This window comes from Puntigrus tetrazona, chromosome 3 (assembly GCF_018831695.1).
Source record: "Puntigrus tetrazona isolate hp1 chromosome 3, ASM1883169v1, whole genome shotgun sequence".
Classification (NCBI taxonomy): Eukaryota; Metazoa; Chordata; class Actinopteri; order Cypriniformes; family Cyprinidae; genus Puntigrus; species Puntigrus tetrazona.
The window spans coordinates 3940718-3954474 of NC_056701.1; the positions used below are offsets into that span (position 1 = coordinate 3940718).

The following is a 13757-nucleotide window of genomic DNA, read 5'->3' on the forward strand; positions in this document are numbered from 1 at the left end:
ACAAGAATGAATGTATACGATCGGATATGAAGCATATGTGCAACGTTTCCAGTATATAGCCATCTTTTTACCGTTCCTTTAAGACGTTTGGCTGATCAGCAGTGAAACTTTCTCTACGTAGGCCAAGTGAATGTATTTGTGTATTTCCAGTGAATGTACTGTATGTTATGGAAAATAGCATGCAAGTATTTCCGATGTATATTTTCTTGAACACGTTAATCATTAAAAACGTATCACCTTTTACCTACTTTCAGTGTCCGAAGTTTATGATTCGAAGGCGAGTCGTAGACGTGAAAGCGCCAACCCGGTGAACGCGTTAAAGGCCGGTAATAACTCATCAGTAGCTAGATCACCTTCCTGATCAATAACGTCGGCGCTCTTGGGTACGGCGCTCAAGTTACTCGAAGTAATTAGTACATTTAACCGGTCCACAAGCAAACTCGCCAACAAAATCAATGCGACGTGGATCACAATCCATCACTTCGCGTTAAACCTCGTGCATCCGCAGCCGATTTTTTTCACGATTCTCACTACTGCTTACCGTTTATTGTCCCTGACAGACACAAGCTTGCGACCCAACATGCCTCATTACCCTTGACACATACGAGTCAATCTCCAGCAGGCCACAAACACAGAAGCTCATTTCCGAACGCGAGCGTCTGGGCTTGTCAGCCCCGGGGATCGGCCGCTGATAAAGCGCTGTTTTAATGTCCATGTTAATGACTGGATAAAGCGGCGGGCGCAGAAGCCCAGCTGAGCAGGTTTAGCACTCATTGCGCGAATGTCACTGTATTTTATGATTTCGCCAGTGACCAATTATTTCGGAGGGCTCTTCAGAGAGAAACATATTTTTCCTCAAAGTAGATACGGACTTCGGCATTCCCATTGATCTTAATGGCGGACGAGGTCAAGTCTTTGCAGTATTTGGGCACTGATGTTTTTTTTTTTTTGAGCTAGTCTCATCTGAACTTTACAAACGGAGTAGACAAGAACGTCATATTTGTACTGGTGCACTTACAAAGCCTTTTTATGATGCTTGATCCTTCATATTATAAGAAAACTATAACAAAAAGCCTTTTATACAAGGTTAATTAAACTATTATACTATTCCATTTATAAACATATGCTATGTTTTCATATTTCAGGCTTTGCGAGGTTAAAAGAACTCGACATTCAGGAAAATGTGCGTTTTTTTTAAGCAAGAAAACAGAAAACAGCAGCATTTTTTTTTTGTTAAACTGGTTTATTGACATTGCGTTTCCAAACTTACGGATCATTCGATTTTTCAGGATTAGAAGGCGATCTTGAGGAACTTTTTGCGGAACAGCTGATGTAACAAACGAGCCATTCGGCAAAATGTTAACTTTTTGGATAAAAACAAGTTCTGCTTTTTAACCCCTTTGACGAAACGGTAAAAAGCCGGATTTCTCAGAACAAAAGCACATTACAAAAAGAGAAAAAAAAAAAACATTATCTAGCACACACCCAGTGAGCGTACGAACACAGAAATAATAAAAAGCCAACATCCACCCTAACATAGATGTTATGAGACTGGGTTTACACACAATCCTGAGGGACTAGACAAAAGGGAAAACAATTGGACTATTTATCGATCATATCCAACTAAAATATGAGCGGGCCAAAAAGAAAAGCCGCCGGTGAGAATGGAGCATCTCGCTAACGGGACGAGTTGGAGCTGGAGCGGGAACGATGTCGCCTGCGTCCCGGAGACCTGGAGCGAGAGCGTCTCCTCACGGGCGAGCGTCGCCGTGGAGACCGAGACCTGCGGAAAGGACAGAGCGTCAGCTCTGGCAAAGATGAATCACAGGCTCGCTAATTACCTGATAAGACATAAAGAGGAGGGCCGCCTACTGCGCGAGGACGAATAAACAGGAATGTGAGGGGAAAGGACAGGTCGCAGGCAGATGCCAAGTGAGGGGTAAAATTAAATTTAGGATTGTATGGATTGGTTCCCAGAAAGCACAGCGTGCCGGCAGGACTAAAATACGTTAGAAAAGCCTACCTTCTCCTCATGCGAGGCGGCGTACGGCGCCACATGGGAGGTGGAGGAGGCATGCGGCGCGGAGGAGACGGTCTTCTCGGGCCGGGGCGTATCCTCTGGGCCAGGACGGCCGTGGCTGTGATTTCCTGACCGTCTATCTGACCTGAGGACAGCAACGAGAGGGTTAAAAATCCCCGACAGTGAACTCAATGCTAGGATAGTTTTGCTTTTATTTTTTTCTGCCTCAAAGTTTTTGGTAAGTTCGTTTGTGTATTAAAATGGTCTGTTAACAGCGTTTCCAGACATTTATGAATGAGCTATATTAGCAACGCTTCCAGGCAAGCCTTTATCATTTTATACACACACAAAAAAAATGTATAATCTCGTTTAATTCTGTTCTGTTTCTCAAAACCAAACTTCATAAATTTTGAATCTCAGTTAAACATTTGAGGTGGCTTAACCTATAGTTGCATTGGAAAACAGAAGCATTGAGCAAGATATTAATTGATCGTCATGCTAGGATGAATCTGAGACATTCTTCTCAGGTTTAATGCCTTATTTCATGAAAAGGCAGAATAAGTCCCAAAGAAACCCTAACTTTATTAAAGCTGATTTCAGGCGTTGAAGTAATACATCAAGCTGAACTGAAAATGAGGAATAACTAGCCACACACACACACACACACACACACACACACACACACACCTCCATCCATGTGTTTGAGGGCTTTCTGGGCGTCCTCTGGAGACTCATATTCCACATAAGCATAACCCTTTGACAGATTCGGGTGCAAACGGTCTGGAGGCATATCAATCATCTTGATCTTGCCGTACGTCGAGAAGATCTCTTGAATGTGTTCCTACAGGAAATCAAGTACAGAAGCAGATTGACAAAAAGCGATACAGCAGAGATGAGTAATGAAGTGAGAATACGTACCGGAGCCCCAACACCTCAACACGTTCAAATAAGTCATTTTTAAAAATGCATGTGCAAACGTGATCATATTCAGACCAGATTAATAGAAATGATATTGTTTTGCACCGGTTTGCATTCATTACTGAACGTGTACGAAGCCAATTAGGAAGCCTTAGTGCTAAAGGTTTTACAAGGAAATTTTGCATATCACTATCATCCTTATAAATCGGAAAATACTGTCAAACGTCACGGTTTTAGCAATAAAATGTTGTATTATATGAAGAAAACCTCCTTTAAAAACCAACAGAATACTGACAGGAATAAAGCTGGAAATTTTAGTTTATGTAAAAGACAATGAAACGGAGATCTACAGATACAAAGTGTAAAGTGTAATGAAATAAACTGCCACATCTCGCTTTAATTTGGTTACATAAATTAAGTAATCATTCATATACTTTAGTGGTAGCGTCTACAAAATTTTGGATCATGACAACATCTAGAATATCGATATTTAATAAAAGCGACTGAATGAGAAACGCCAATTTGACCCAAAATGGCCGATCAATCAAAAGAAGCCCCGCCTTCTGAATAAAACGGTTGCTATAGAAACAGCCAGCATTCTGAGACATCTCTCGCATTAGAATAAGCTCTTTATTACGCAAAATAAACATCATTACAGAGTTTCCTAAAGTTTAATCGTAAGCTAAGTAAACACTTTTACTTTTTAAGAGCTGCACTCGGGTACGTTTCAAAGATCTTAAAGACTTTGACTGCACCTTGGTTACGTTCCTGGTGAGTCTTCCCAGATGAAGCTTGGTTGGTTTGGGGCTCGGGCTCCTCCTCTTCCTCTCCTTCTCATCAGTCCGTTTTTGTGATTTGGACCTGGTAGAAAGCACAATTTAAGCAAGTGCCATGCCCGGTTCCCGTCACGAATGAAGCGCTTGGGTCAAAAAGCCCAGAACCTACTTTGATCGAGAGCGGCGTCGGTTGTCGTGGCGACGGCGGCTCGGGCTGGGAGAGCCGGAGGACCCGGACGAGCTAGAGGAACGAGAGGAACTGGACGACCCGGAGCGGCTGGAACCGGAAGACGAGCTGGACCCGCTGGAGGAGCCCGAGCTGGACCCAGAGCTGCTGCTGGAGCTGGAGCTAGACCTGGATCTGAGGGCCGAGAGAGCGCACACACGATTAGGGAAGGGTCAAAGCATGACGTGGACACGAACCTGAACTCCGTCCCATCAGACCTGCTGCTGCTGCTGCCGGTGGAGTTGCTGCGGCGCTTGCGGATCTTGTCTCGGCCTCGCTCCTTCTCAGCTCCCTCTTTCCCAGCGGCCTTCTCCTTCCCACGCTCCCTGGGTTTGTCCTCCGAACGCTCTCTGCGCTTGGTCGGTGATGGAGCCCTGTGCGAAAGAGGGTCACATTTATTTAAAATAGCCTGCGTCTCGCAAACTAGCGAGCTGTCGCAAAAATGTATAGCGGCTTTACTCTCTTCACAGCTTAAACGTAAGCGTCATGTTTAAAATCACACATGCGCTGCCTTTTCACACGTTTCATTAAAAGCCTAAAGCTGGGGGAACACTTTATAAGGGAAATTATTTACCGGGAGATTATTTACTGTGAAGTAGAGAGCATAAAACGTCCTTAGCATGAGCAGCAACAGACATGACAGAAATTATTAGTTAAATGATTATTAATACCCACAATAAGCTCTCCAATAGAGTCCTTTATTACGACTCTCCTTATTGTAATTTCGTACTTTAGTAATCAAAACTTGTATAAAATTTTGTAGCGAATTACCAATGGGAAAAGAAATCTTAAAACTGTTTCACAGAACCGAAATTATTCACAAAAGATGAATGAGATGGTTAAAGTTACTATTACTAACCACAATTGGCTCCTCAAAAGAAAGAAGTTTCCTAAAACTTTCTAATGATCTAGTTGCTGTTTTTTTTTTTTTGATTATTATTACTATTTTAAAAATTTCAGTCCAAAATAAATAAATAAATAAATAAATAAATATATATATATATATATATATATATATATATATATATATATATATATATATATATATATACACACACATACATACATACATACACACACAGTATTTTATTTGCATTTAATTTTATGTATAGATAAATGCACAGAAACAAAGATAAAACCGTGCACAATATTATAGGTAGATAGATATTTTAAAAGGAATTATCATCGTAAACAACTATTAGAAAGAATTTTTTACATTTACTTTGTTTCACCACATGAAAATCATACGGTTTAGAGCAATCCAAAATATAAAACAATATTTTTAACCAAGCAGTAACGTTAAAAATCACGCATTTAGCGTTAGCGTGCATCATTCAAAGACATGCGATGTGCAGACTAACACATGATCGCCGTGGAAATCACTAACTTTAACTAAAAAAACGCAAAAAAAAATATTGTAGTACAGATAGATAAGATAAATCACTAACATTGTCGGATTTTTTGTTTTAAAGAAAGTACGTTTAACGTTATTGATTCGGTTCATTCAACGCGGGGTGCTAACGTTAATGCTAATCCCGCCGATATCGAACCCGACCAGGCATAATGTCGAAATTTGCTCATAATAAACGCCGCTGGCATCTCTCTGCGTGCAGGCAACCTCGTACACGACGCAAAACCATTCCCAGATCACAAACGCTAGCCAAAATAAAGATTCAAACTTACATGATGAATGGGCAAGCGCTACACACTCAACGCCGTGCGTAACTACCGTCGCGTCTTTACGACGTTTGCGCGAAGACGCGGGAGTGACGACACGGATCCTGCGACGGGCGCGAGGGGGCGGGCCGTGCGTCAACGCAACGGTCATAAAGTAAGCCACTAATGTGTGCGTTTCGACCTAAACGGTACATAACGTTGTTGCGTCGGCGATATCGGACGCGCGCCACGGATACGCACGCGAGCGTTGTCATGTGACTTCACAATGAAGCAGATCGTCGCTTTAAACACAGATAACAGAAGAGCAAAGTCGCAGTAGGTGAGAGATGCTTGGATTCCATTGTGTTTTTATTAGTGCGCCGGATCCCTGTGCGCCGCCGCCGCTGCTCGAATCTCAATTTGAGATTCCCTGCCAGAAAATCAGAAGCTGGTAGTTTTTTGGGTAAATGGCACCTGGTGTAACCTTTTTGGCAAAACCGCTTAAACCAGTCTGAGGTGGTTAGCTGGTCCTGGTGGTCTGTGTTCCTGGGGTTTGGGGCACTTGTCAGACTGGCACACCAGCTAAAAACTGTTTGAAATGTTGTTAACATTACTGTTTGAAATATGAACAAATAATAGGCAGTAAGCATATGCATGTGTACACACACGGGCAACAATGCCTGCCTGATTTTTGTGTATTATTTCCAACAGTAATACTATAATGTTTCAGACGGGAATAAATCTTTGAAAATAGTTTTTAGTATTGTTTGTTTGAAAATAAATGTGTTTGTGTGTATGTGTGTGTGTATATATGTGTATATATATAATGTATATATATATATATACATTATATATATATAATGTGTGTGTAAATATATATAAATTGTCAAACGATTAATCACATCCAAAATAAAAGTTTCTACACACACACATTTATTTTTGTTTTTATAAATTTTTTTGTTTGTTTTATTTATGTAATCTAAAATTCTTTAATAATAGCCTTTTATTAAATAACGCAATACTTTATGCAAAAAATTATTGCAACAGTTATATTTATATATCAATGAGTATTATTAAGGTAATATAATAAATTCGATCAATAAATGTAATCAGTAATTGATTTGTGTGCTTTGTTTTGTTTTATTTGTGTGTGTCTGTGTGTGCAAGGTATTTTATTCTTGTTAAATTATTTTTATTAAAAAAAATATATATATATATATATATATATATATGTGTGTGTGTGTGTATATATATATATATATATATATATATATATATATATATATATATATATATATATATATATATATTTTTTTTTTTTTTTTTATGTAGGTTCAGTTTTAACACAAACAAAGTGCATCTTACTAATGATTTAATGAATTATTGAAGATCTGCTAACCCTACATTCTGACAACACAGCAGAGACACAAAATGAAAAAGTCAAAACCGTGTCTATCCTGCTTTGGTTTCAGGATCTGCTTGAGCCGGCTCTCTAGTGTCAGTCCTGTGGTGTCCAGCATGGGCAGACTGGACGACGCCGCCAAGCGCAAGGTGGTGGAGCTGCGGGAAGCAGGCCTGAGCTTCCGGAAGATCAAAGCCGTGCTGGAGCTGGAGAACATCAAGGTGTCCGCGCAGGCCATCTACCTTTTCCTGAAGGAGTTTCAGGGGAGAGCTCGAAAGGAGGACGGAGCAGCTGGGAACAGCGGTCACCCGGCGCCGGCGAGGGAGGCGGGCTGCTCCGAGACCCGGCCGGCCGGCTGGAGCGATCAGCAGCTGAGGAACCTCCTCAGGAAGCCTCTCTCGAGTCGCCGCCTCCCAGCAGGCCGCGGCGTCCTCCGACGGGAGGGGAGGGCCGTCGTCTGGGACGGGTTCGGCGGGCATGAGAGAGGCTCAAGGCAGGGAGAAGGATGAGGATATCCGGATTGTCAGCGTCACCTCGTTGGCTCAGGGCGCGCAGCACGCTGGCGTCCAGGGGCCACGCTCCGGAGTGGGGGCCGGAGCGATGAGTGCTGCTAATTACACGAGACGACGGCACGCTCCTTCACCTGCCAATCCTGTGCTAGTGGCTCGCAAACGACTGCTGGACAAGGCTTTGCTCCACAGAGCACGGGTGGGTGGAGTGCACTGAGATACAGACACCACTGTTCAAAAGGGTGTGGTCAGTTAGGTTTAAAAAAATGAATAAATAATTATAATAATAAAAAAAAAAAAAAAAAAAATATATATATATATATATATATATATATATATATATATATATATTTTTTTTTTTTTTACTTTTATTTAGCAAAGGTGCATTAAATTAATCAAAAGTGACCATTTGCAGTGTTACTAAAATGTATTTATTTCTAATTAATTTTAAATAAATACTGTCATTTTGAGCTTTCCATTTAAAGAATCCTGGGCTTATCATCACCGTTTTTATCAGTATTAGGCAGCAAATACTTTTTAGCATCGACAAACATCAAGCATCAAATCAGCTTAATAGAATGATTTAATACTAATAAATTAGATAAATGAATATCGGCGTGATATTGATATTGTCATCATAATTAAGCACATCACACCTCTCATGAATGTAATGCAAAAAGCTGTAAAAAAATTACTGTCGCAGTAATTAAAATTAAATTACAGGATAATGCACTTTAGTCGAGGAAAAACAAATTATATAACATTTATTAAAAACACTTAAAACTATTTTTAATAATGAAAACTTGTTTTTGTGAGTTCACTAAAATTTTTATGGCTATGTTTTTTTTTATAACTTAATAACTGTGTTTTGTGAAGGTCAGAGACAGCGTTCCTCAGAGCGGCCAGCAGATGTCCCTGTCAGTGAGACGAGACCCAGCTTGTTTCCCCGGATCTGAAGGCAGAAAGCTTGCTTTACCCCAGACATCATCTTATGACCTGACCACAGCCAGACCTCCAAACATAGTGAGTCGTGAAACGGCATCGGTAATTACTTGGTTTGCTATTGGTGGATCTCCTGTGATTGACGGGTTGGTTCCGCCCCCCGCACCGGTAAATGTCATCAGGGAAGAGGGAGAGTACGAGAATAAGGATTTAACTTAATGAAATATATTTTTAAATTTGTAATATCGACGTTTCATTCATTCTGGTGCATTCCAAGACTGTGTGTTTATTTAAATGTAAAAATAAACACAACAGAAATATACATCAAATAACGACAATATATGACAATTAAAATATAAAACGTGAAATATATGTTACCACAAAACCAGCCATAAAAGCATGGGGTGAGCATGAATTAAATTGTACGTATCCTACCGTTAATATATCAAAGTTTTGATTAGTAATCTGCATTGCTAATGACTTAATTTGGACAATTTTAAAGTTGATTAGATTTTTTGCACCCTCAGATGCCCTAAACTTTCCAATAGTTGTGAGTATCTGTCCTAACCAGTTATTTATTGCTTTCTCTCGCAGAGATCATTGCACCAAGGAGCCAATCCTCACAGGAGGTGGATGCACCAGCGCGTTGGCGTTCCCGTTCGCGCCCCACAGCAGCCTCCGCGCGTCGGCATCCGCCTGCCCGACCCCTCCTCCTCGGCTGGGACAACATCCCAGAACCCGGCGCCCCCTGCGCGAGTCCAGAACGCGAGCAACCAGCCCTCGCCTCCTCCCCAGCGGAGCGGCCTGGACCCCGGAGTCGCGAGCGGCCTGCAGGAGCAGATCCAGCTGCTGGGCTCCGAGCTGAGAAGTTTGGGACTGGCTCTGAGGATGATGGTGGACCACCAGGCCCGCTTGGAGAGAGAACAAGCCCAGCAGACTCAAGTCCAGAAACAGATCCTCGGCACCCTGCAAGATCTCGCTTCCAAATTCGAGCCGCTGCGGTCCACGTCGGCGCCGGCGCTCCCGGCGTCTTGCTCCCTGGCCTCCTCGGCGCCCTTCGGCCAGGCGGCGAGCGCTCAGGGCGCTTACGCTCAGTGCAGCCAAGCTCAGACGCGATACAACGAAATCCACGATTCCGGTCTGGAGAGCATCGAGGTGTTTTCTCTGGACCAGCTCAGCCCGCCCAGCATGAACGGCTTCCAGCAGTGCCCGACCTCCGGCGGGCCCCCGTTCACCCACGCTCAAGCGCGCGCGCCGGCCTTCGCGCAAGCACACACTCAAACGTTTGCGCCCCAGTACACAGACTCCTTCCCGGGGATGGATAAGTCGTCCGTAGACATGCCCTCGACTGGCGCGGACGGGTCCTTCCAGGCCTGCAGCCCTCCCAACCAGTCCTCCAGTCTTCCGGTTTCCCCGCACGAGCCCGAGCTGAACATCATTAAGGTGGAGAACGTCTGAAAAAAAAATCTGGACCGTTTGGGTTACGGTGCGTTTTATTGTACGCGACAGTTTTCGCTTCCCAGAGATGGAAACTCGTTGCAAGTAAAAAAATTGTCGTTTTATTTAATTGTATACAGTAATTTTGTCTTTTTTTATATGAAATGAGAATAAATATCAGTAGACGTTGTTTATGCATTTCTTTAAAGGTCCCGTATTTTACACCGGTTTCATTTTAGGTCTTTATGTCCTAAGGAGTATGTATTTGCGTTATAAAAAAACATTTGAGACCGCATTGCGTCGATTCTGGCCCCCAGCATCACAGCAAGATGATATTTTAAGCTCTTTATGTAGTCGAATCTGCTCTGGCTAAAGTTCTTCTCTCGTGTTTAAGCGGAGAATCGCTCCAGCCTATTGATTAAATCCGAAGTCGTTAGTCATTGACCGTTTAGTTATCGAATTGCAATTATTGAATATCTGCTAAACACGGGAAATTTAGAGAGAACGTTCATTTTAATGCATATCAGAATCGAACCTTGTGGCTTGCGAGCTGTTGAATCCTACTTGCACTTCTTTAATTTAAAAAAAATAATAATTTAAGAGAAAACCGCTTTCAGGTGAGTCGCGCTATGAACTCGTTTATTAGCCTAGATGGCACTATAAGACCGGTTTTTCATTTTAAAAGAAACTCAAATCTGGGGGAAATTTAAAAGGCGTTTCAGTGAGTCGTTTCAATGTTAGCCTTCAAAAATCGATTTTTTTTTGGCACAGAATCGTACTTCCTCGCGATCGCGCCTTAAGTTGCATCCGTGAGTCGGGTATGCGTTCTCTTAATTGAATCTTTGAGCCGTCTATGTAATGTATTTATTAATATATATCACATTAACGCATTTGACCACCTCTGAAGTAAGTTTTCAGAGCGGGTTTGTGTCCGTGGGTTAACATCGTTCAAATGTTATTCTGGTACTCAACAGAGAGCTGTAAATCACAACCTAATTTTTGATGTGAATAATTTCCTGTCACTATACAGTGTAACAGTGATGATCTAAAACAACTTGTGGCTATGCATGACGAGAAAGTCGTGCACAACTTTGTTTTTGAATTAAAGGGGTCTGGAGAGCTCCTACGTTTTGGGTGCTGTTATATTTCAATATCGTTATGCCTCAATTAGCTAGATAGAGATGGAGAGTTTTACGGATGCTCTCTGCTCTTTAATATCTATCAATAGTATGAAGCAAGCAGCGCTACAACGCTAAACTGATCACGGGCGTTAGATTTGTGTGAATAAACAAGCTTTGACAATAACCAGTCATACTGGCGGCACTTAGGGGCCCCTAAATATAATTCTGCTTGGGGTCCCATGAAGGTTAGGGCGGGCCCTGAGGTATTCTTTGCAAGTATGTGAACGTTGTACCTACCCCAGCTTAGTCTGCTAACACTTTTAGCTTTATATAATAAAAATAAATAAAAAAATCATTTATTTCTCAGTTGAAAGCATTAGCTAGCCTCAATGGAAACACGCACATATGATTATTGTTAGATTTACATGTAAAATAAGTGGTCTTTTTAAAAATGCGCTCACTTATTTTTTACCAAAAACACTTATCGAATACTCTTCCATATTACCGTATATGCTCCATCAAGGAACGAGAGTCACCGTACGTCATTCATTTCCTTTCAACATGGTATCGGGTGTCGAACTACCATTTCTAAGTCCATTTGTAAACTCTCGGTAGCAACGTTGGCGACTATTCCGCTTAGGGAAAAGACCACATCCTACCCAATATTAACGTCTCCGACGATAAAGGTCCGTGTGGTTTCAAGTAAGAAAAACTTGAATTTCTGTCTAAGACGAGTGAGACTCGTGTTATGTGCTCGTACGCTCCAAAGACGTCTCCGACTTAGAGTTAAGCTTTTCTAAAGCGCTTTAACGGCTGCTAATACATTTTGTGACTCAAGCCAGTGAGACGAACATCATTGCTCATTTTGTAAAGCGTCACGGTGTTAGTAAAGCTGTCCACAAAAAACGCAAGCTTCACGACGAAAACCACAAGACTCAACAGAAACTCTTCTCGGTCTCCTGAATAAGTTTGGGTATGCATACGCGATACTTAGTATAAATATATCATATTCAAGTGAGCTTCTGTTCAGGTTTACTGAAACAAATTGAACTCATCAAGAAGAGACATATTTTGGATGTACTGATAATATATTGTAATTGAATTTATTTTATGTCGAAGCAAAGTTGGGTTTTCAGATTACACAGGACAGAAAATCTTCGCATGGAACTGATACATGATTTTTTTTCAAGCGCACAGCGCCTTACTTCAGCACGTTCTTGATTGGTTTCTCGAACAGAGCACAGTTGAGGTCGCTTCTTTCCCCAGAGCTTTTCAACACGTACACAGTGTCACACCAGAGATTATTCTGTGTCTCTCTCGTCTTGACGTCGGCGACGTTAAACGTCTCGTATGGAGGAATCAGGACCTCCTCCTCGCGAGGAAGCTTGGAGTATTCTGCCACGTACGCTCCTTTACACGTGTAGATTTCAAAACAAGACACTTTTCCAAAACGCCGGGCTATTTCCTGATCACGAGAGGAAGAAGTAAACTGGCCGAACCGAACGGTTTTGTTCAGAAGTTTCTTATCGAATTCGGCCTTGGTACCACGATAAGTATCATAGCATGAGTTTTGTGTTTTCTTCAGAATCTGTATCGCATCTGTTAACAGAAAGTGAAGAGAATACCATTTATATTTCCTCTTTTCGTACAGTTTTTTAGCTCGACGGGTGTCGTGATTAAAAGGCTTGTATATGTTAGTGTCGCTGTACACATAAATGGCGATTAAATGATTCTTTGTCAGGTGTTTGTCATTCGGGGTCCTGACAAATTCATTCCCTTTTTTCCATGCGATTTTGAAATCACCCGAGTTGTCGATTTCCTTCTCTAAATATTTTGTCTCTACCAGCTTTGCCATTTTCTTTGCGCAACCCTTATATTGATCGTCAACTGAATACGGTGCCATATCCAGTGGAAGCGTCTCTTTAAAAGCTCTGTGCTCCTGCGGCAACAGAATCATAAGAATCAATCGTATGCATTCACGTCTGTGATATTCGCACGAGGACACAAGCTTACCCGTCCTAGAGCAGCTAAAATGAGAAGAAGAGCTTCAACGATCATCTTGATTCAGTCGGACCCCTCAGATCTAGTGGAGAGCGGACGCTGAAAGGCAAAAACCAGTGCAGGATTTCACAATTATGCATTTAACTGACCTCGACTTACACTGAGCCCAAAATTACCTGATAAAACTGTAGTCTGCAGCAATGCCACGAGCAACGGCGGTCAGAGCAGAGGTGATCAGAAAAGTCCGTCGCTCGCATTCAGGCGCCGAAAAGGTAAAGAGGAGGGTTATTTATATGGCTTATGGCTGATCTGTGATCACGGAGCATCATCTTAACCTAACCGTCACGCTCTTTAAAATGCAACGCTTGTGAGAGTCTGGTGTATTTGTGGTTTCACACATCCGGTTCCTCTCACGTCAGGGCCAGAAAACAGGTTTGACTTCGTGATGAGCTGATTCTGACCGCGGACGTGTGAACCTGCGGGAAAATGCGATTCGTTCTTCCTACTCCACACATCAGTAGATCCACACGCGTCTTTAACAATCGTCTAGGTCTGACGATTGTTGCATGCGCCAAAAAACGGTTCTCCAGATTTATATTATTTTAATGCATCACCTTAATTATGAGCGCACTGGTTTGTACGCAAACGTTTACTTCGCCTGGTTATTCTCTAGATTTCTTTATGAAGGGTCTCACTCATAGGCTTATTTCCACGTTGAAGGAGAAGGTAGATAAACTAACCAGATGTAA

The 13757-nt window shown here is 42.0% G+C and overlaps 3 protein-coding genes across 3 annotated transcripts; 1 reads left to right on the top strand and 2 right to left on the bottom strand.

The window, feature by feature from the left end:
• Positions 1–1222: 1222 nt before the first annotated feature.
• Positions 1223–5748, bottom strand: LOC122340995 (RNA-binding protein with serine-rich domain 1). Its single transcript, XM_043234278.1, has 7 exons — positions 5624–5748; positions 4159–4314; positions 3884–4075; positions 3694–3799; positions 2708–2861; positions 2024–2165; positions 1223–1783 (listed from the first exon to the last, which is right to left on the bottom strand). Coding segments are annotated over exons 1-7 (858 nt in total). The 5' UTR covers positions 5626–5748; the 3' UTR covers positions 1223–1677.
• Positions 5749–7114: 1366 nt separating this feature from the next.
• Positions 7115–9938, top strand: LOC122333504 (atherin-like). The gene is made up of 4 exons (XM_043231164.1): positions 7115–7301; positions 7387–7706; positions 8384–8530; positions 9044–9938. Exons 1-4 carry the CDS (start codon positions 7115–7117, stop codon positions 9905–9907), a joined length of 1518 nt encoding a protein of 505 aa, XP_043087099.1. The 3' UTR covers positions 9908–9938.
• Positions 9939–12101: 2163 nt separating this feature from the next.
• LOC122341029 (NAD(P)(+)--arginine ADP-ribosyltransferase 2-like) lies at positions 12102–13322 on the bottom strand. Its single transcript, XM_043234328.1, has 3 exons — positions 13185–13322; positions 13021–13107; positions 12102–12946 (listed from the first exon to the last, which is right to left on the bottom strand). The coding sequence occupies exons 2-3, from the start codon at positions 13063–13065 to the stop codon at positions 12209–12211; spliced, it is 783 nt and encodes a 260-aa protein (XP_043090263.1). The 5' UTR covers positions 13066–13107; positions 13185–13322; the 3' UTR covers positions 12102–12208.
• Positions 13323–13757: the final 435 nt, after the last annotated feature.

Excerpts from the sequence above, each read along its gene's own strand:
- LOC122340995 (XM_043234278.1), bottom strand. Across the intron at positions 2,862-3,693 it reads TCACCAGGAACGTAACCAAG|GAACACATTCAAGAGATCTT; the intron begins GTGCAGTCAAAG and ends GATTTCCTGTAG. Across the intron at positions 2,166-2,707 it reads CCTCAAACACATGGATGGAG|GTCAGATAGACGGTCAGGAA; the intron begins GTGTGTGTGTGT and ends TGCTGTCCTCAG.
- LOC122333504 (XM_043231164.1), top strand. The coding sequence starts at position 7,115 with ATGGGCAGACTGGACGACGCCGCCAAGCGCAAGGTGGTGGAGCTGCGG. Across the intron at positions 7,302-7,386 it reads CGGAGCAGCTGGGAACAGCG|GAAGCCTCTCTCGAGTCGCC; the intron begins GTCACCCGGCGC and ends GAACCTCCTCAG. Across the intron at positions 8,531-9,043 it reads CAGCCAGACCTCCAAACATA|AGATCATTGCACCAAGGAGC; the intron begins GTGAGTCGTGAA and ends TTTCTCTCGCAG.
- LOC122341029 (XM_043234328.1), bottom strand. The coding sequence starts at position 13,065 with ATGATCGTTGAAGCTCTTCTTCTCATTTTAGCTGCTCTAGGACGG. Across the intron at positions 12,947-13,020 it reads TTTTAGCTGCTCTAGGACGG|GAGCACAGAGCTTTTAAAGA; the intron begins GTAAGCTTGTGT and ends CTGTTGCCGCAG.